The sequence below is a fragment of the Rhinatrema bivittatum genome, chromosome 10 (assembly GCF_901001135.1).
Source record: "Rhinatrema bivittatum chromosome 10, aRhiBiv1.1, whole genome shotgun sequence".
In the NCBI taxonomy this organism is placed as follows: Eukaryota; Metazoa; Chordata; class Amphibia; order Gymnophiona; family Rhinatrematidae; genus Rhinatrema; species Rhinatrema bivittatum.
Window position 1 is genome coordinate 47,574,533 of NC_042624.1, and position 21,687 is coordinate 47,596,219.

General features: G+C 43.8%; 1 protein-coding gene across 1 annotated transcript in view; it reads right to left on the reverse strand.

Moving 5' to 3' along the window:
• COL11A1 (collagen type XI alpha 1 chain) overlaps positions 1–21,687 on the reverse strand; it is a 623,839-nt gene that overhangs the window by 383,675 nt on the left and 218,477 nt on the right. The window contains 3 exon segments of the mRNA XM_029618381.1: positions 6,182–6,244; positions 10,541–10,582; positions 16,922–16,984. Coding sequence (XP_029474241.1) covers positions 6,182–6,244; positions 10,541–10,582; positions 16,922–16,984 — 168 coding nt within the window.

The following is a 21,687-nucleotide window of genomic DNA, read 5'->3' on the forward strand; positions in this document are numbered from 1 at the left end:
TTTACTTCAGATTGGGAGTACTTCTGCACAAAATGTTCCACCCAGAGCCAGTGGCATATCAAGATGGGTGGGGGGGTCAAGACCCCCGGGTGCTGGGCTTAAGAGGGACACAGCAATAGTCTTGCCGGTGGTGGAAGATCAGTGCAAACATGCTCATCCTTTCACACTGTGACCCCCTCCTCTCATGCACTGAAGCCACAGTGGTGCAGTAATAATGTGGCCTTTGGGTCTCTACCTTCCAGAGGCAGAACTGAAGAAAACCACTTTGGCGCAATGACATCATGCCCATGTGGTCCCCATTCCCCACAAGCTGAAGAAAACCGTGGAGATGTGGAAAAAGTGCTGGCAGGCCAGAGGAGGTAAAGGACGGAGGAGGAAATGAAAAGGAAATGAGGGGGGGGGGGTGAGATGTTCTCACTCTGCTGCCGCCTTTCCCCTTCAATTCCCATCTCTCACTTACTCAGCTCCCCTTGCTTCCTTCCCTTCCCCTGCCCTTCCCTCCTCTTCATTCTTACTGAGAAGGGAGGGGAGAACAGGGGAGCTAAGCTGAATATGGGAAGGGAAGGGAGGGGGTTGTGAATGAGAGGAAGGTGGTGAATGATGGCGAAGGAATGGGATGAATGAGGGGGAAGGAAGGGGTGAGTGAAGGAGAGGGGAGGAGGAGTGAGTGAAGGGAAGGGGATGAATGAGTGGGAGGGAAGCAGGTGAGTGATGGAGAGGGGAGGAGGAGTGTGCAAGGAAGGGGATGAATGAGTGGGAGGGAAGGGGGTGGGTAACGGAGAGGGGAGGAAGAGTGAGTGAAGGGAATAAATGAGGGGGAGGGAAGGGAAGGGAAGAGGGGGAGGAGAAGAAGGGGAAGGAGGGAGAAGGAATAGATGAAGGGAAGGGGATGAGAGGGGGAAGGCAGGAGAGGGAAGGGGTAAGAGGGGAGGGAAGGAAAGGGAGGAGGGTTGAGAGAGAAGGAGATAATAGGAAGTGCAGAAAAGGAGGAAGAATGAATGAGAGGGAAGGGGGAAGGGGTGAAAGAGTGTTTGAGGGAAGGGTTAAGAAGGGAGGAAAGGGGTGAGTGAGAGGGAAGAATTATGAGAGCATTGGTCCATGTGGCCAGAAAAGGAGCAGGAACAGCATTGGCCCATGCCCTGAGTGGAAAGAGTAGTAATCTCATCGGCTGTGTGGGCTGAAAGTGGAAGTTGCCGCAACTGGTGCATTCTGGGGGGGGGGAGAGTGTGTGTTTCTGTTTGTGTGTGTGTGTTTGTGCATGTGTGAGCATGTGGGAGAGTGTGAATATGTATGTTTGCAAGACTGCTCCAATATTCTACTTGGTACTCCCAGCTGAATTAACCTTTAAATTGCCTTATAAATAATCACATGGTCATCACTTAGTCTGATTCCTCCATTAAGTGACGTGATCTTATTGGACTGTATGAGAGAATGAAGATGTGTATGTTAGTGTGGGTACATGAGTGAGATAAGGCAAAGTTTGCGTATCCCTCTCCTCTTCTAACTAATCCATAATCTCAAACTGACTGTAAATCCAAAGTTTGCTAGTATGGAGAGCAGAGAATTTTTTAAATCCTTATTAGTTTAATCATTGGGTGTTATCTGATGTATCTGCTGTTTGTAAATAATTCAATGATTTTTGGAAAATTTTTAAAAAGATTTATATGAGTTTAATTATTGAACATTGTATTTGTCAGCTATTTTGAAATATTTTTTTTTAATGTTTTTACTATTATGATTGTTTTATATTTATTAATTTTGTTGTTTGTTATTTTATGAGACATAGTGATGTTTCTGTTTTTTCCATTGTTGCACTGCATATAAAATCTGGCTTATTGCGATTTCCAGTTCAGTTTTTGACTGCACCTTTCTACTTTTACTTTATGGTTTTTTATTATGTGTTTGGTGAATATTTGTCTGTGTTCTGTATTTGTGATCAATGTGAAGGATTCTGCTAATGTGTAGCTTCTGTGTATGGATCTGGAGCATTCCATCTTGGCTCTGTTTTCAATAGAAGGTGCATTGACCTTCTAGGGTCTGGAATAATATTGGCAATGCTGCTTTTTTATGTGTAGGGTTATTGCTGTTTATACTGAGAGTTAGTGCTACTGTGATATGATAGATTTGGCTTCTGGGGTAAACTGTATTCTTGGCAGATTGTCATAGTTTTTACTGAATCTATGTGAGGCCAATATTCAGTGCCACTTAGCTGGATAAGTGGTGACTGCTGAATATTTGGTTCTGTTCATCATTCGGCACTTAGCTGGGAAATTACTTTTCCGGCTAAGTGACAGTCGGGAAATGGGCAGTTTGGAGAAATGTTATTAATTTGGTTAACTTAGGCCTGGATTTATCAAAATACACTAATTATCGCATGCGATAGGAAAAGGGGTGTGTTTTATGGTGATAGGCAGTTTATCGCAATTTGCACTAATACCTATGCGAAGCGCAAATTGCAATAACTTTTTCACATTGGGGGAACCATGTTTAAGGAGAGAGAGAGAGAGAAAGAGCGCCCAGCCATAATGCCCTCACACTAGATTGGTAATTATATCTCTATGGTAGGCGCACCTAGTCACTCGAAGCGAGGTTTAGGTATTAGTGTAGGGGTTAGGGGCCACTTTGACATTCAAAGTGAGACGTATGAACAGAACAGTGCTCTCTTGTGAAGATTTGATGAGTTTTGGAGTGAGGAAACTCACCCAAAGATGAGATTTGTGGAATGTTCTCTCAACCTAGCTTGATGTTACCCAGGTAGAGAGTCCATCAAGCTAGGTTGAGAGATAGCTGGCTAAGGGGGTAATTTTCAAAAGTAGTTGCATGCAAAAAGTGCCTTTTTGCAAGCAATCACTAAATAGGGGCGGAGTCGGCCCAGGAAGAGGAGGAGTCAGGGTGGCACCGGGGCAGACTCTGCGGAGACATCGCTGGTGGCGAAATGTAAGGACCCTTATCGCCACCAGTTTCGCGCCAAATAACTACACCTTTTATGGAGTAGTTATTCGTTGTGAAAGCCAGCAGCCAGTGCACTGCAGTGGTGCGAAGGCTGCCGGCTTTTTCAGGCCTGCCCTCCACTTTGCCCCCCTGCCCCCCGTTACCGCCGGATTTTCTAAGGTCTGTGACCTTAGAAAATCCAGGCCTAAATGCTGATAGTTGGACTTATCCAGTTAAGTTAAATGTATAAGTTAGATTTGCTCAAAAGCAAGTTTAAAGTTAGCAGGCTAAGACTTATACGGCTAACTACCAATTTCTTTGGGGACATTCAGTAACATAGCTGTACTGTTGAATATCCCTTGTAAGCTAGCCAGATAAGTCTTATCTGGTTAACTTACTTAGACGATGATCTTTGAACAACTAGCCCTGTAAGTATTATCCAAAAATACTGTATGTTAGCTATTGAGACAATATAGGTCCCGTTTTGAGGTGTGAATGCTATGATCTGAAGATGTAGTTTCAAAACGTTGTACAGTATTTTTAGGTAATTCTTATGCTGACTCAGTAAACGTTTTCAGAATGCCAAGAATTGCACAGTTGGAATTCAATTTCCAGTGTTGCATTATTTATGTTCCATATACAATTTATTTTGTTATCTGAAGAGAGGTGGTGGAGAGTCAGTTTCATGAAAACAAACAAGGAGCACACTACCAAGTGGAACAATGTTATTACTGACAGTGTTAAAGGTAAGTTTGCAGAAATCAAAACTCGAAAAGTTGCATTTTAAATGTGAGCAATGCAGTGTAACCTATAATTTATAAAACTGGATACTTGTTTTGTGGGGAGATGGTGCTGAGTTAAAGTGGCAACCTCAAGCTACTGTTCAGCTGAAGCTGATGGCGGGAAAAGAGAAAAAAAAGAATCAGTACTACAAGGCCATGAGCACCATGTCAGCACTGTGCTCTGCAGTTTGGGGGCCATGGGATAAAGACAGCAGTACATTAGTACTACAGAAGTTTTTCAATAAAATACTTACTGACAGCCCGATCCAGTAAAGTCCGTGGGAGAGCGGACTAATGCCCGCTCTCCCGGCGCGCGCACCGGCCCCTCGCCAGTGCGCGCGATCCAGTATTTAAATGAGGCGACGCGGTGCAAACGAGGAAAAGGAGGCGCTAGGGACACTAGCGCGTCCCTAGCGCCTCCTTTTGGCCTGGAGCGGCGGCTGTCAGCGGGTTTGACAGCCGACGCTCAATTTTGCCGGCGTCGGTTCTCGAGCCCGCTGACAGCCACGGGCTCGGAAACCGGACGCCGGCAAAATTGAGCGTCCAGTTTTCGGCCCGACAGCCGCGGGCCGAATTCAAAAATTTTTTTTTTTTTTTTTACTTTTTTTTACTTTTGGGGACCTCCGACTTAATATCGCTATGATATTAAGTCGGAGGGTGCACAGAAAAGCAGTTTTTACTGCTTTTCTGTGCACTTCTTTGGTGCCGGAAGAGATTAGCGCCGACCTTTGGGCGGCGCTAATTTCTTAGAGTAAAATGTGCGGCTTGGCTGCACATTTTACTTACTGGATCGCTCGGGAATACCTAATAGGGCCCTCAACATGCATTTGCATGTTGAGGGCGCTATTAGGTGCCGCGGGTGGGCCGCGTGTTTTCCTCCCCTTACTGAATAAGGGGTAAGGGAAAACACGCGTCCAGAGCAGGGTGACAGTGCGCTCCGACGGAGCACACTTTACTGGATCGACCTGTGAGGGAGCTAAAGAACAGCATTGAATCCTTACAAGAGAGGCTGCTAATGGGGCAGGAGACTTAACACAAACAAAGCTTTTCCTCTGGGAGTCAGGACTGTGTGGTACATTGGGGGTTCTACTGATATTACTTTGTGGTTGACATCTGGAAGTTTTGTATTGTGCTAAAAAAAAACCCCAAAAAATGATTTCATTGGTTGTAGCAGGCCAAGGTATAATTCGTATTTGCTTAAAGATATACAGCATAAAACTGAGTATTCCTTGTTTTTTTTTTTTTTAATCTCTACTTCTGTTTCCAGTGACAGAGACCTGTACTGGAAAAAACTTAAAACCATCTTCTCTGAGCACTGTTAAGTGATTTGGTACAAAGTTATTGTGAAGTATCTAGTTCTGCCTAGCAGTAACTCACATGATAATGGGCTCTGGGTCTCACTCAGAGACGCTGAACTTTCTCACTTATTTCCCGGACCTTCGGCTGCCACTAACCATTTAAAAAAATGGTGCGGGCCGTCCATTGCCCCTACCATGTGACAGGGGCTGGCCAATAGCTCTGCTAGCCCCTGTCACAAAGTAGGGCTAAAGGCCACAGGCGCCATTTTGGTTAGTGGCAGCTGATGGCCTGGGAGCAGCAGATCGCTCCTGGGTCCCCTGCTGGACCACCAGGGGTTTTCATGAGTCTTGGGGGGGGGGGGGGGGGGGGGGGGAGGGTGCTGCAATAGGGGGAAGGGAGTGTAAGGTGGGGGCTGGGCAGAATTTTGAAGGGGCAGATTTTGCCGCTTCAAAATTCTGCCGTCTGAAGTGGCCGCACAAGAGATTCCCTTTTCTCATCACCACACCTGTCACTGTGAGTGCAGGGAAGCTTTTGCCCCAACAGCAGTTCACAATAATCTGTCAGTTCATTTCTTGTATGGGGTTTGTATTAGTGTGACTTTCTGTGACCTTAAGCATTACTACAAGAAAGATCATGGTGGGGGAGGTGCACAAATGCATTGGCCTCCAGATGCAGGAGACCCTCAGAATGCTACTGTCCAGAACTAAAGGAGCCAACTTTCCGAAATGAGTGCAAGAGTGTATCTGTAGTTCATGCATGCAGGGATGAGAAAAGACTCACATCGGGGTCTGGAAAATGTTCTGTTTTTAAGATATGCATGTATGTTTTATTTTTTTATGCATGTAGACTGTAATTTGCCTCAGATTTTAAATAGCATAATAAATATTTTAAATAAATAAACAAATAAATACATACATAAATATATATAGGTCCAAAAAAAAAAACACCTCTGTTCTCATGTCACCAAGTCCAGAGATTTAGCTTGGTATGAGTGGGCAGTGCTGCTTTTTAAATATACTGAATGTGTTTGTATTGTGATTGATTTCTAAATTATTCTTTTATGTAATGGCTGAACACATTCAGTCTTTATCTTGCTAGCTATATAATCAATGCCTAGTGTTCACAAACCACCAAAATACAAGGAAATAAACTAATCAGCATCAACCTACCCTCTCACCAGGATCACCAGGAGGCCCAGGGGGACCTTGTGTACCAGGATGGCCTGTGATACCCTATAAAGAAAAAACATATATTTGTGATTTATAAACAATTTAGCAATATTTTCTCCTAAAATATCTAGAGAAATTATAATCTTAAACTTTCAAAGAAAACCTAATGTTGTGTTTAAGTGCATCAGACCTACTACCTTTTTTAGTGCATTTTATGAAATTAAAAAAGTGCTTACATTTTTGTTTTGCCTCACATCGGAGGCACTCACCTCTCAAGTGGGGAATAGTGAGACATCAAAGAAAATGAGAACCAAAGTGCAATGTTGGCCAGAGCAGTGGGTACAACTACACCTTGAAAATGGTATTGCCGTTCTGGTTGCCCCATCTCAAAAAAGAGTGTGAAACCGGAAAAGGGGCAGAAAGGATCAAAAATGATAAAGGGAATGGAGGAAGGGAAGTTACACCGATTAGAGCTCTTCAGCATCTAAAAGAAATGGCTGAGAAGGGACAGGATAGATGTTTATGAAAGAGTGAGGAGCAATGGGTAAATGAAGGATGTTATTTACCCTTTCAGATAATACTAAATTAACAACAAATCGGTGAAAGGATTTTTTTCACATTACACATAATCAAGCAGTGGAATCTGCTGCCAAAGGATGCAGTCAAGGTGGCTAGCATAGCAGGGTCTAAAAGAGGTTTGGCCAAGTTCCTGGAGGAAAAGACCATAAAATATTATTAGCCAGGTAGTCTAAAGAAAGCTATTGCTATCCCTGGGGGTGGGTAACAAGCAATTGATCTATTTTTGGGAGCTGCAGATATCTGTGACCCGGTCTGGCCACTGTTGCAGACGCTACCCTTGATGGACCTTGGTCTGATCCAGCGCGCCATTTCAAATGCTCCTATGGGGCTGATGGGATACCCTCGGCTCCACCAGCTGAATCCATGAAACAGCCGGGGGTCATGCAGGGCAACCCTTCCTTTACTGCTACCACCCATGCCTCAGGCCACCCACCCCAACGTCTTTCTTCAGGCTTCTGGCTGCTCTTCCAGGTGCCAGTGGCCACATGGGAGCAAGCGGAAGGAAGAACGTGGGAGAAAGGGAATGGGGAAGGGAGAGAGAATGAGGGGAGGAAAAGAGTGTGCGGGAAGCATGGAGAGTTGAAATGAGCCAGTGGGGACAGTAGGGATGTGAATCGTGTCCTCGATCGTCTTAACGATCGATTTCGGCTGGGAGGGGGAGGGAATCGTATTGTTGCCGTTTGGGGGGGGTAAAATATCGTGAAAAATCGTTAAAAATCGTTAAAAATCGAAAAATCGAAAAATCGAAAAACCGGCACATTAAAACCCCCTAAAACCCACCCCCGACCCTTTAAATTAAATCCCCCACCCTCCCGAACCCCCCCCCCAAATAACTTAAATAACCTGCGGGTCCAGCGGCGGTCCGGAACGGGCTCCTGCTCCTGAATCTTGTCGTCTTCAGCCGGCGCCATTTTCCAAAATGGCGCCGAAAAATGGCGGCGGCCATAGACGAAAAAGATTGGACGGCAGGAGGTCCTTCCGGACCCCCGCTGGACTTTTGGCAAGTCTCGTGGGGGTCAGGAGGCCCCCCACAAGCTGGCCAAAAGTTCCTGGAGGTCCAGCGGGGGTCAGGGAGCGATTTCCCGCCGCGAATCGTTTTCGTACGGAAAATGGCGCCGGCAGGAGATCGACTGCAGGAGGTCGTTCAGCGAGGCGCCGGAACCCTCGCTGAACGACCTCCTGCAGTCGATCTCCTGCCGGCGCCATTTTCCGTACGAAAACGATTCGCGGCGGGAAATCGCTCCCTGACCCCCGCTGGACCTCCAGGAACTTTGGCCAGCTTGTGGGGGGCCTCCTGACCCCCACGAGTCTTGCCAAAAGTCCAGCGGGGGTCCGGAAGGACCTCCTGCCGTCCAATCTTTTTCGTCTATGGCCGCCGCCATTTTCGGCGCCATTTTGGAAAATGGCGCCGGCTGAAGACGACAAGATTCAGGAGCAGGAGCCCGTTCCGGACCGCTGCCGTTCCGGACCGCCGCTGGACCCGCAGGTTATTTAAGTTATTGGGGGGGGGGGGGGTTCGGGAGGGTGGGGGATTTAATTTAAAGGGTCGGGGGTGGGTTTTAGGGGGTTTTAGTGTGCCGGCTCACGATTCTAACGATTTATAACGATAAATCGTTAGAATCTGTATTGTATTGTGTTCCATAACGGTTTAAGACGATATTAAAATTATCGGACAATAATTTTAATCGTCCTAAAACGATTCACATCCCTAGGGGACAGCATGATAGGAAGCTGAGCACAGAGGCCTGGACAGAGTATGAGAATGTGGGGGAGAGAGCATGCAGTAACATCCACACACGCCTTAGAACTAGCAACTGTAACACACACATGCCCGCACCCCTCCATAGTAACTGTAACTCACAAACACCCATACCCCTCAGAATTACAGAACACCCCTGCTCCCCTATTCCCCCAGAGCAACTGTTATATACACACACACAGACTCCTCCAAGCAATTGTAACACACACACCCTTCTAGAACAACCATTACTCGCGCACACAAACACACTTGGAGCTCCTGTTACACACACACCTGGAACAAGTATAACATACTATCCATCAAAAACCATTTTTCTTTTCATAAAATGCACTGTTCTGTAGTGTCAAAGAATTCTTGTCTTTGTTTTAAATAGTTCAGTTGACTGGTAAAAAAAAACAAAATGATAAATGTCTCCCTTGCACATTTTCATTAAGATTCACATTTTTGAGGAGAAAATAATACTTAGTTCATCAAAGCTCCTCATGTTTGGCTCCTTCCACCACAATGAAATTAAGAAAGTAAGGGAGCTGTTGTGTTGATTTTTATTAGAACCTTAAATATTGCACTGAGATGTTTAGTCTAAATGAGCTACTTCTGGAATAACATTGGCAAGTGAAAGAACACTTATTACACAGCATGTTTGTTGGTTAGAATGGAAAATTCAATAAACAATTTAAAAAAAAATGTAAATAAAACACAAGTAGCTGAAGAAAAGAGTCAGGGAATGAGATTCGGGGTACAGTTTTCAAATAGCTTACATGGGTGCAAATTACGCAGGTGCTTAAAACATACTTCATGCCAATTTTTTAAGGAAAGCAACCCCTGTTACTTCCCTTTGAGAAACAACAGCTGTGAAGTATACTCGCTAAAAGAGTTTGCATAATTTGTACCCGTTATTTGTGTGAGTGGCCTTACAGGGACAAAATAGCACGAACGAAGCTGAAAATCACCTGTTCATGTGCGATTTCCTGCTCCCCGCAACCTAGACATGCCCACAAGATTGCTTTTCTTATTGCAGTTAAAAGTTCATGAATTTTGAGACACATTCGAGGAGGGCAATTAATCTGGATAAATGCCTTTAAAAATGACCCTCTCCAAAAACTACAGGCATAGCTATAATTAAAAATGTATCCTTTTATTCTGAAAGAAATGAAATATATGAAGGCAGAAAAAATATTTACTGTATATTGACCTAGAAATGAAATAAAGGAAGAAGCAACATTGCTAAGGAAAAGTGAATATTTAGAAGAATATAGCTAATATTGACTCTTAATTAAGGAAAATCTATTTAAAATACAACAAAATATTTAACAAACTCTTTCAAAACCTACTTTATTCATAGTTCTCAACACATATGCAAATTTACTAGACACATTGGGGCGGATTTTCAAAGGGTTACGCGAGTATATTACGCATGTAACCCCGAAAACCCGCTCCTGCGCACGCCGAGCCTATTTTGCATAGGTCCAGCGACGCGCGCAAGCCCCAGGATGCTCGTATGTCCCGGGGCTTGAAAAAATGGGCTGGGAGTGTGCGGGACTGAGGCCTCCAGCACAGCGGTCGTGCCGAGGGCTCGTGCACCAGCCAAGTAACCTACTCCTGCCCAGAGGCAGGCACAACTCCAGCATCAAAGGTCGGGAGGGGTTTACATAGGGCTGGGGGGCAGGTTAGGGAGGGGAAGGGAAGGGAGGCGAAGGTGGGTGGGGGTGGAAGGAAAGTTCCCTCCGAGGCCGCTCCGATTTCGGAGCGGCCTCGGAGGGAACAGGGAAAGCCATCGGGGCTCCCCTAGGGCTCGGCACATGCAAGATGCACAAGTGTGCACCCCGTTGCACACGCCGACCCCAGATTTTATAACATGCGTGCGGCTACACGCGCATGTTATAAAATCGGGCCTAGACTTGTACGCGTCGGGTTGTGCGCACAAATCTACGCCTGCGCGTAGGTTTCAAAATCTGGCCCATTGAGTTTAATTGAGTAGACAAAATGACTGAATACAGTAAACTAAAGAATGATATACATACTGTTGGTCCTTCTGGTCCAGGTGGCCCTTCAATAAGCATCCCCTATACAGAAATATATAACAAAAAACATAATTAAAATGCACTATTGCAGTCATCTTCATTTAAAAGACTTGCAGATACCAAAGGAGTTAAAGAGAATGTTTCATGATAGTGACTATATGTCCCACCGTTATAAATTGTATTATTTATAATAAATTTTAACAAGTCCCAAGAATAAACCTTGACCAATAGAATAGTAGCAAGAGACACATAACCATAAATACTGACTTGATGAAGAAAGGTTCTCGAAAGCATGCTTGTTGACTCTTAATTCTTCCTAACATTTTACAGAGCTGAGCCCTTAGGTAGATAGTCAAACCACAACATAGTGTTTATGCCTGGTGATCACCTCTTTCTTTCTTTTTGTTCTGCCTGCCTTCCTTGGGTGTGGTCAACACCATTTTGATGTTCAGATATAGATATGTACGGTCATACATAAAATTGATATTGGCTGCTCCAGTTGAAATCACCAAAGTGATATCACTTTGGCACCATCCTCCAGGAAGACAGCAAGAACAAGTGAGCCTTCTCCTGCCTGCTTATAGTGAATCTGGGAAGGGGGTAATTGGAGGCCTGAGTGGGAGCTCCCTAATCTTGGCAACTTTATAAGGGAGTAGGGCTTGGCCTAGATTTCAGCCCTAGATCCAGCCTTGGCACTGGGACAAGCCCAGGCCTAGACCTCAGCACTGCGCCTGGCCTGATCTAGTCCTAGGCTTTGGTGCGAGACCTAGTCCTTGACTCTGAGCTTAGCCCATGCCTAGACCTTGGCAATGGGTCCAACCTGGGCCTAGGCAGGAAGCATTTTTTTTTGAAAATCACAAATAAGAAAACACCTGAAAATGTTACGGTATTTTTGTAGAAGACTATATTTAGTTCAATCCATTTGGAACAAACTGAAAAAGGCCTCATTCACTGTGATTTTGGCATTCATTGTCTTTCTGCATTTGTTCATTTGCCAGCATTGTGATCCAATGAGGATGCTAGAGTATCATTAAACTCCAAGTTGGGAGCCATTTCATCAAAGTTCTCAGAATGTTGATTGTTTTGGAGTAACAATTATAACCCCCTAAGAAGGCTCTTGATTATTGATGCTCAGCAGAGTCAGGATTGAGAATGTCCATATGAAGCTAAGTAATGGTTTTTAGAATGTTTATGTGAAACTGAGCTCCACAGCTATATATATAAGGCTTCTTTTTGAATTAATTTTTATCTGCAAAAAAATGTTTTCTGATAAAGGGACAAAAAGGGTACTCATATGTGATATAATTTCTGATAACATAGTCCATTGATAAAATAAGCTTGGTGGCACCAAGGGTTGGATGTATTTTATTGGACATAAGGATGATAATTTTCAAAGGAACTTCTGCAGGAGTACTTTGCCTGCAACAATGGCCCTTTAGAAAACTCCCTTACTGATATGTGCTTAAAATTACACAAGCACACACTGTATGTGCATAATTTTATACACATAGAAGAGAGATGTTCCAGGGGGGTAGAGATTGACAGGGTTAGGATTTCAATGCATACCTTTTTATTTTAAAAAGTATGCATACAAATTCTGGAGGGAAAACTATGCACACCAAATAGGAAATTGTGTGTGAGTAGTTTTGTTGGGCTTCTTTTCAAAGCAGACTTATGCATGCAAGACCACTGCTTTCCTGACATATGACAGGCAGTGTGTCTTGACAAATGTGTGGCTTGTGTAAGAAGTGCATTATTACTTTTGAAAATAAAGATGATGCCTTAATGATTGACTCAAATGATCAAGGTTCTTGGAAGGGGAGTGGGTGTTGAAAGGTACTTACGGGTGACCAAGTTATAGTACAAGATATTCAATGTCATAACAGATAAAACTGTATTTACTAAACTTCACAAAGTATTTATAGTTAAATGCTAATGGCTAATGCTTATAGGAGTTTAATATTAATAGAGAAAAGAAAGTTCTTTTCTAATTTGATAAAGTCAGTAGAATGCCCAGCAAGAGAGGATTTTAAATGGCTCTCATTATTACCAAGAGGAAAGTTGTGTGATGAGGAAGGGATGCCTATTAGTATAACATTTTCAAGGGTTTTTTAATGAAAAAATTAGACCATTATTAAGAAATGTACCTATAGTGGAAGAAAATAGGGATTATATACCAGTAGATTATATAGAAGAGGAGAATCAGTTGAATTTGATCAAGTTGGTAAATGGAGTAGAACTACAGAAGGTGCTGGAAAAAATGTGTCCATCAGGGAGCTCTAGAGATCTCTGGCCCCCCCCCCCCTTATTTGATTAAGTATTTATGGAACTGAAACATGGACTAGATATCAGGTATTATGAATGCATTTTTACAAACCAGAAAGTTTCCATCAGACTTCAAACTTCTATAGTGAAGCACATTTTGAAGATATCACAATCAGATATTACTTCATGTGAAAATTTTAGGTCGATTTCAAACCTGCCTTTTATGGGTAAGATAGTTGAAAAGGTTGTATTAAACCAACAAACATTTTTTTTTAGTTGATAGATGGATTCTCTGATATGCAGTCTGGGTTTAGACCAGGATACAGTACTGAAGGGGTAATGTTATCCCTAACTGGTGATCTTTTGAGGTTAGATTGTGGCTAGTCAACCTTTTGGATCTCCTAGATCTATCAAGCACTATTGAACTGATTGACCACTAGTTATTATTAGAAAGGTTGGATGGGTTAGTGTTATATTAATGTGCTTCTTTTATAATGGGGCATTCACAGATGACACAGGTGGGGCAAGACAGTTCCCCAGTCTGTGCTGCTAACAAAAGGAGAACCACAGGGGTCCTGTCTTTCCCCATTGCTTTTTAATATTTATTTACACCCATTGGCATATTTGTTTACCGGATTAGGAGTGATAGCATATATTTATGCCGATGACATCCAGTTTTGCATTCCAATTGATGGTACTTGGAAGAAGTGGTTGAGTTTTTGATTGTATGTTTGGCATTAATAATGCAATGGATGACAGCTAGTAAACTAGAGTTGAATAAGAAGAAAACAAAGATATTGGGAGTAAGAAGATTGTTTGAAGAATGGAGAGATGATCAATATCAGATAAATCTAGATGGTTGTTTCCTTACAATTTAATTTCTAAGAAAGTTAGGAGTTTGGGGGTAGACTTAGAAACTAGTTTTTCAGTGGAAACTTATGGATCTCAGGCTCTAAAGTATGCATATTTGCAATTAAAAATACTTTGCCAACTAAAACCATTTTTGGATTTTACAGCTTTGAATATATAGATGTATCATCTATGTTTATGAGTTCACTGGATTATTGTAATACGTTATTGCTAGGAGTTTCAAAAACAGAATTCAGAAACTGCAGATGCTACAGAATAATGCAGCAATTTTACTTTATGGCAAGAGCTGCTATGAGAGTATTGTTGATTGCATTGCATTGGTTGCAGTGGTTGAGCGTGTAAAATTTAAATTGCTAACAATAGTATTTATAGGGATGTGCATTCATTTTTGATGAATTAGGAAATTCGTACGATATTTCTAAATTCGTCATGGATCGTAAAACCGATAAATGATTCCATTTTCCCCGAATTTTCGGGAAAAATAGTTTTTCGGTTTAGCGCACACTCCTGTTAGTGCACGCTAATGGTTTTATGTTAGTGCGCACTAACCCGAAAATGATTCTCAGAAATTCTTTTAACATAATGCTGTGTAACTAAATCTTTACCAGATGCTTTGGATTCCATACTATCATTCATTTTAAGCAAATTGGTAACCTGAACAATAATGGTCCATTTTTGTTTTGGTTCAGATTACCCAGAATGAATGCACAGGCCAATTGAATACATCCAAAATTTTTAGGTGTTTTCCATTTCATCAAATAGTGTACACTATTTGCCCAAAAGTGTAAAAAATAACATAAAAATAAACATGCCCTGCCACCAATCCAGGGACAGAGCCTAAATAGCTAGGTTGAACCAAGCCTAACTGGGGCCTCCTCAGGCCACTCTGAACTCCCAACCCCCTTCAAGGGGCCCAAGCCTATCTGAATGGGCTAAGTCAAGCCCAACTGGGGCCTCCCCAGGTCCCTCTAATCTTCTTATCCCAGAGAAATCAGCTAGAGACCTCTTCAGCACCCAAATATTCCTTCTGGTAGGAGAAAGCATCAGGAGCAATGCCCTGTCACTTCTAACCCTACCGGAGATATATAAACTGGCACCTGGCCCTGAGACTGGCACTAAGTGATGTCAAAATGATACTGTCTTAGGGCCTGTTGGCATAATTTTCTTGTAAAGCCACATGTTTTAGGTTAATAGGGGTTGTGGAGGTTCGTGGACCCATCTGATTTCTTTGGGGCAGGAAGGGGTGAGAGAGATCCAGGAAGGCTTAGTCTGGGCTTGTCCTAGGCTCCAGACTCTTATAGGGGGTTTAGGAAGGCCTGGAGAGGTGCTAGGAATGCCCTACAAAGCAACTGTGGGGGACTAGGGAGGCCCCATTTCTGTTTGTTATTGTTGTTGTTTTGAGGGGAATTTATGTTTATTTTGATTTGCCAAATGAACCAAACTGAAATATATATTAAGCAAAATTTAAAAAACTAACCCCAAAACAAAAACGAATCCAAAATTATTTTTGCTGAACATGCCTATTATGGATAAGTTCTGGAAGCTAGAAGACTTGATCAACTCCACCTTAATTATAGTCTTTCATAACTATTTCAACATAATAATTTCAGGGGTCCCAAAAGTACTTTTCCAACTCATGTTCCTTTCAGGGAGATCCTAGTGGTGGCTGCAACATCTACAACCCAAGAGACCTCCATGACCTGACACCAGATTAGGAGTGATAGCAAAACAAAAAAAAACAGATGGACTGGAAAACACTGATCCCACTCTTGAGAGGCCCTAGCGCACATCCAGAAGGTCTCCTATTGCCACCACTTGAGTTAGCTATTCTGCCACAGGTCTAGCGGTTATGCCCCGCCACCATCCCACCACACATCGAGGATTGGGTTTGGGAGTGCTAGTCCAAAATAGTCATAGAAAGGAGGCCCAAAGCCTCCCTAGAAGAACTCTGCTCAGTGACTTAAGGCAACAATGGGCAAACATGAAAACTTTGGGCAAAGGATACCCATCTAACATTGGGAACCATGCTTTCAAGCTCCTATCTGGCTGAGGTAGCCTGACCCCACAACAAAGTGGTCCATACAGCTAACTACCGTTGCTAAACTTCCAGTAGTATAAGAGGGATGAGTGCAAACGACCCCTCCACTTAACTATGTTTTAAGAGTAACAAAAAAGAGGCTTTATGGCATACTAATGGAGACTTGTTCACAGAGACTAGCGGACTGGTACCATTTTTTATCCTTAAATCTCTACCTTTCAGTGCTTACTTTAAGAACTAGATAGTATTTCTGGTTTACTATTTCCTCAAGATGAACCTTATAAAGAAGCTCACAAGTAAAAGTGCAGATAGTTCTTGTTTTGCCATGTGAATGTGTACTCTAAATTGATATCTGATCAAACACAATTAGATTAATTAGAATTTTACAAATATAGAACTCTGGTTTATGGGAATATATTGGGGCATCCACCTTCCCCTCCCTTCCCCTATCTAACCTGCCCCCCAGCCCTACCTAAATCCCCCCCCCCCTACCTTTATTTTGTAAATTATGCTTGCCGGCTGGCTGCCAGCACACAATCCCCCGGCATGGCCGCAGTGCCAGAGGCCTCAGTCCCACCCCTGCCTCGCCCCCGCCCTGCCCCTTTCACAAAGCCCCAGGAAATACGCGCATCCCGGGGCTTTGTGCGCGTCGCCGGACCTATGCAAAATAGGCTCGGCGCGCGTAACCCTTTTAAAATCCGCCCCTTTATGTACAGAAAATGTTACTGTATTTTAATAAGAATAGATTATTTTTGTCTATGGAATGCCTATAAAATAAAAAGTCTGGAGCTTTTGGAAAATAAAGGTATTTTTTTCGCTGATACCACTGCAGTTATGCTGTGTGGTTAGAGAATAATCAGAGCTTCAGCACATGCAAAATGCTTCAAGCTTCCTACATAGCAAGTATTTCATAAGCAAAAACAAGACAGTTCAGTGATAGTTCACACCATGTAGTTTTCTCAAACGTTTATGTTACAGACTAGCTTTAATGATATATGAAAAATGCACTTTAGAGAAAAAGGCACAATCTTAGGATATCTTTTTCTTGAGAAGTAAGGCGGCTGGACAGCAGAGCATTATTTAATTACTAGCAGAAAGAAGAAACTGTCTGATAGCTTTGGATTACATGATTTTAAGTACCCATGTACACCATGCCACTGAAGGTCTTGATTCTGTTCCTTTTTGTATCTTACAGCACTTTTACTTACAGGTTCAATGACAGCAGGTTCTCCTTTTTCTCCCTTTTCTCCATATACACCATGGACATCGACCTGTGAAGCCAAAAATGAAAGGATATTTTGAAGCTGAAAGTGCACTACATTATAATCAGGTGAATTAATTTGCCACTTAGCATTACAGTTGGTATGAACATATTTCACTGTATGTGAGAAATTTTCATTATGCAATATTTAAATTAATGGGGTATATTATAAATAATAATTTAAAATGATTATGTGAACACATTAGAACACAGTTAAATGACCCAACATTATATTTTTTTAATTATTCAAAATAGTTGGAATGACCTAGGGCAAGACTAATAACATAAGAAGTTGCCATACTGGACCAGTCAGAGGGTCCATCAAACCCAGCATCCTGTTTCTAACAGTGGCCAATCCAGGACACAAGTACCTGGCAAGTACCCAACATTAAATAGATCCCATGCCACTAATGACAGCAACATGCAGTGGCTATCCACTATTGATTAATAGAAGTTTATGGACTTCTCCAGGAACGTATTCAAACCTTTTTTAAACCCATCTATTCTAACTGCCTTAACCACATCCTCTGGCAATGAATTCCAGAGCTTAATTGTTCATTGAGTAAAATATAACTTTAGTTGATTTGTTTTAATTATGCTGTTTGCTAACTTCATGGAGTGCCCCCAATCCTTGTATTATCTGAAAGAGTAAATAACCTATACACATTTACCCATTCAAATCCTTTCATAATTTTATAGGCTACTATCATATCTTCCCTCAGCAGTCTCTTCTCCAAGCTGAACAGCCCTAACCTCTTTAGCCTTTCCTCGTAGGGGAGCCATTCCATCCCCTTTATCATTTTGGTTGCCTGTCTCTGCACCTTCTCCACTGCAACTATATCTTTTATGAGATGTGATGACCAGAATTGCACACTCTGTTCAAGGTGTGATCTCATCATGGAATGATACAGAGGCATTATGACATTCTCTGTTTTATTCACCATTTCCTTCCTAGTAATTCATAACATTCTGTTTGAGTTTTTGATTGCCACAGCACACTGAGCCAGCAATTTTAATATATTATCCGCTATGATGCCTAGATCTTTGTCCTGGGTGGTAACTCCTAATATGGAACCTAACATCATGTCACAGCAAGGGTTATTTTTCCCTATATGCATCACCTTACACTTGTCCACAATAAATTTCATCTGTAATTTGGATGCCCAATCTTCCAGTCTTGCAAAGTACTCTTAGAATTTATCACAATCCGTTTGTGATATAACCGCTCTGAATCATTTTGTGTCATCTGCAAATTTGATCACCTCACTCATCATATTCCTCGGGCCGGGATGACATATCTGGGCAGTTGGCACAGTGTAGGGCCTCATTGCCTGAGGGGACAGAGGGGGAGAGCCGATTGCCGATTTAAAGGGGAAAGGAGTCTATTGCTCTCCCCTTTCGATTGGCCATCCTCTCTGGCCAGCGGGAGCAATTTGTGCTTGTTTGCACCCTCCCCCTTCCTCCAACTTTGCCACAAGCAGAGCTGCATCAAAAGGAGCCCGGCTCCGGCTCAATTAAATATATAAATCCCGGGAGCCAGATGACATAGTAGACAAGAGAGGGAATTGAAAAAAAGAAAAATACACACACAGGGTTCCTGCCCATGAATTACAAAGCCTAGGAACCAGCCAACTCAATCGGCTGCAGTTGGCAGGTCACAAAACAATAAATACAAGAAATATAAAAGAAAGAATTTCATCCCCCAGGGGCCTTGATAAAGGGAGAGCTGAGTGAATGCTCAGCTGCTCAGTCCATTGAGGTGCTGGCCCTCGCAGGAGGGCAGTCAGCAAGCAAAGCAGCCTAGCCGACTGGACACACACTGAGTATATCACCCCGCTGATGCTACCCCATATGAGAACCCTGTCATTCGTCCACTGCGGCATAGGCTTATCGTCCCCCACATCTGTCTCAGCCCTGCCCATTAGGGGCAACAGGCAATTTCTCAAATTATCATAGCCATCTTAGCAAGCCTGGATTCCTCTCACACGCACATAAGGAGGGGTATGATCGCGGCTTAGAGCATCTTCATTCCCGCACTCCAAGGCGCCACTAACTGGGGTTCATGTTCATAATGCAAATACTGGTGACACCATCACATGCACCAAGATAATCATGATGGTGCAAGTCACTCACCTCGCATGACCAATCACATCCACAGGCATGGGGAAAGCTCTATCACAACTCACCAGCCACCCAGAACAAGGGAAGGAGCATGCCCCAGATGGGTCAGAGGGCAGCCCATGTCCCACCTTAATATTTTGCAGATCCTAATGCATCATCTAGAGAGACATTACACTCGCTCCACTTGAGGACCAGGAGTGAGGATCAGAATTTGTCAACCAGCCATGGGGCTCCATCACGAGTGGACCAGTGAAATGTCGGAATGGAATCAACATTTGGTGGTGTCATTTTTTTTTAGATTTTTTTTTTATATTCCGCTTTTCACATTTTTTTTCAGCACTTCAAAGTGGATTACATTCAGGTAATGTAGGTATTTCCCTATCCCCAGAGGGCTTACAATCTAAGGCCTGGATTTATCAAAATGCACTAAATATTGCATGTGATAGGAAAAGGGGTGTGTTTTATGGTAATAGGCAGTTTATCACAAAGTGCGCTATCTTAGCACAGGTATTAGCGCAAACTGTGATAACTTTTTCACACTTTGTGATAAGTGCCAAAATTATTGTATTTCCTACATACAACCACTGGGTGGACCATTTTAAGCTCCTGGAGATCCAGCCTAGCTATCAGGGCCCTTCTACAATATGAGAGAGAGAGAGACTAGCCATAATGCCCTCATAATAGGTAGGTATTTATACCTCTATATGAGGCCTACCTAGTCACTCGAGGTGAGGTTTAGGTATTAGTGTAGGGGTTAGGGGCCACTTTGACATTCAAAGTGAGATGTACGAACAGAACAGTGCTCTCTTGTGAAGATTTGACTCTCTACCTGGGTAACAGGTTGAGAGAACATTGCACAAATCATCTTTGTGTGAGTTTCCTCACTCCGAAGTGTTAGCTCCATTCCTTTGATCCCGACTTGTAAGCTTCGCCAACCCAGCAGACTACTCTATAGTCCTGTTTATTCACCTTGGAGGAAATGATGTCAGCAAGTACTGTACATGTCTCCAACTCCTGAAGGTGATGATATTAAACATGGCCCTTATATCATCTTGGATATCGGAGAGAGACCCAGCAGACTCGTGCTGCCGGCGCCACCCATCAGGGTAAGAGCCCCCTCTTCTCCCGCCATCGACCGACCCACGCCGAGGCCCTCCGACATCCGGCACCACCTGACCGTGGCAAGCACAAGGCCCGCCCACCGACGCACCCTCCCGGCCAATCGGACGTCCGTGCCTCCCACTGACCTCAGCACCGTGACACCGAGGACCTTAAAGCAAGGCCCTGCCCATAAGGAAGCCCTTTCGCCCACTGGAGAGAGACCCAGCAGGCTCACGCTGCCGGTGCCATCCATCGAAGTAAGAGCCCCCTCTTCTTCCGCCGCCGACCGACCCGCGCCAAGGCCCTCCGACGTCCGGCGCCACCCGACCGTGGCAAGCACAAGGCCCGCCCGCCAATGCACCCTCCCGACCAATCGGACATCCGCACCTCCCACTGACCTCAGCACCGCGACGCCGAGGACCTTAAAGCAAGGCCCTACCCCCAGGTACTGCACGCCGGGCGCAACCTAAGGGGCCTGCCCCTTGGTGCACCCCTTAGTGTGCCCCCTGCCCCAAACCATCTGGACAGAACTTCCATCTCATCGTCTCATTGGCTCCTCAAACCAATCCAGCCAGCCTAAGGTTTTCTCCCAGTTTTAGACCTACTTTCCATTTAATTGTGAACCCCAAAGACCCCTAAGGTCCTACCGAGCTCCCCACTAGGCCCTACAAGGCCAAGGCGAAGGCTACCTTGGACCAACCAAGGCAGCCCCCCCTCATAACGCCACCGAAAGACGCCACTCCTCACCCCCTTCCCCCCCCCACCCACAAAATGGATACAAGATACCCATATGCCGCTCAAAACTTCTACCCTTCCTACAAACACTATCCATACAATACTCCAACTGGAAACATTCACAGAAGACTTCTCCAGATTCCCCTACTACAAGCCCTTCACATGGCTGCTCTATCAGTTCTCACCCTCTTACTACTGAATGCACAATCCATTACAAAGAAAATCCCCATCCTAAACGACCTTTTTGACCTAAAGCTGGACATCCTATGTATCACAGAATCATGGCTCAAAGACACAGACACTCCGCTCATTAATCAACTTCCAACAACTGACTACAACATCTTCTCCATACCAAGACACAAAAAAAGGAGGTGGCCTACTGTTCCTAGCAGCCAAAAAACTCAAATTCAGCACGCTCCCCATCAACTCCCTACCTACCCATTGACGTTAGTCACTTCAAGTCCAAAACCCTCCAAATCCTGCTGATCCATGCCCCCCCAGGCACTCTCAACAAAGATCCCTGCCCTCTCATCGAAACCATCACAGCCAACATCAACACCAACCACCCCACCATTATCCTAGGAGACTTTAACCTCCACTTTGACAAGTCTCCCCTCTCCCCTTCAAGTGAACTCCTCCTCAACTTGCTAACTGCTATGGGCTTCATACAAATAATAAATTCCCCCACGCAAAAATCAGGCCACATCCTGGATCTGATCTTCATTAACAACAAAATAACACTCAACTCCCCTCCCA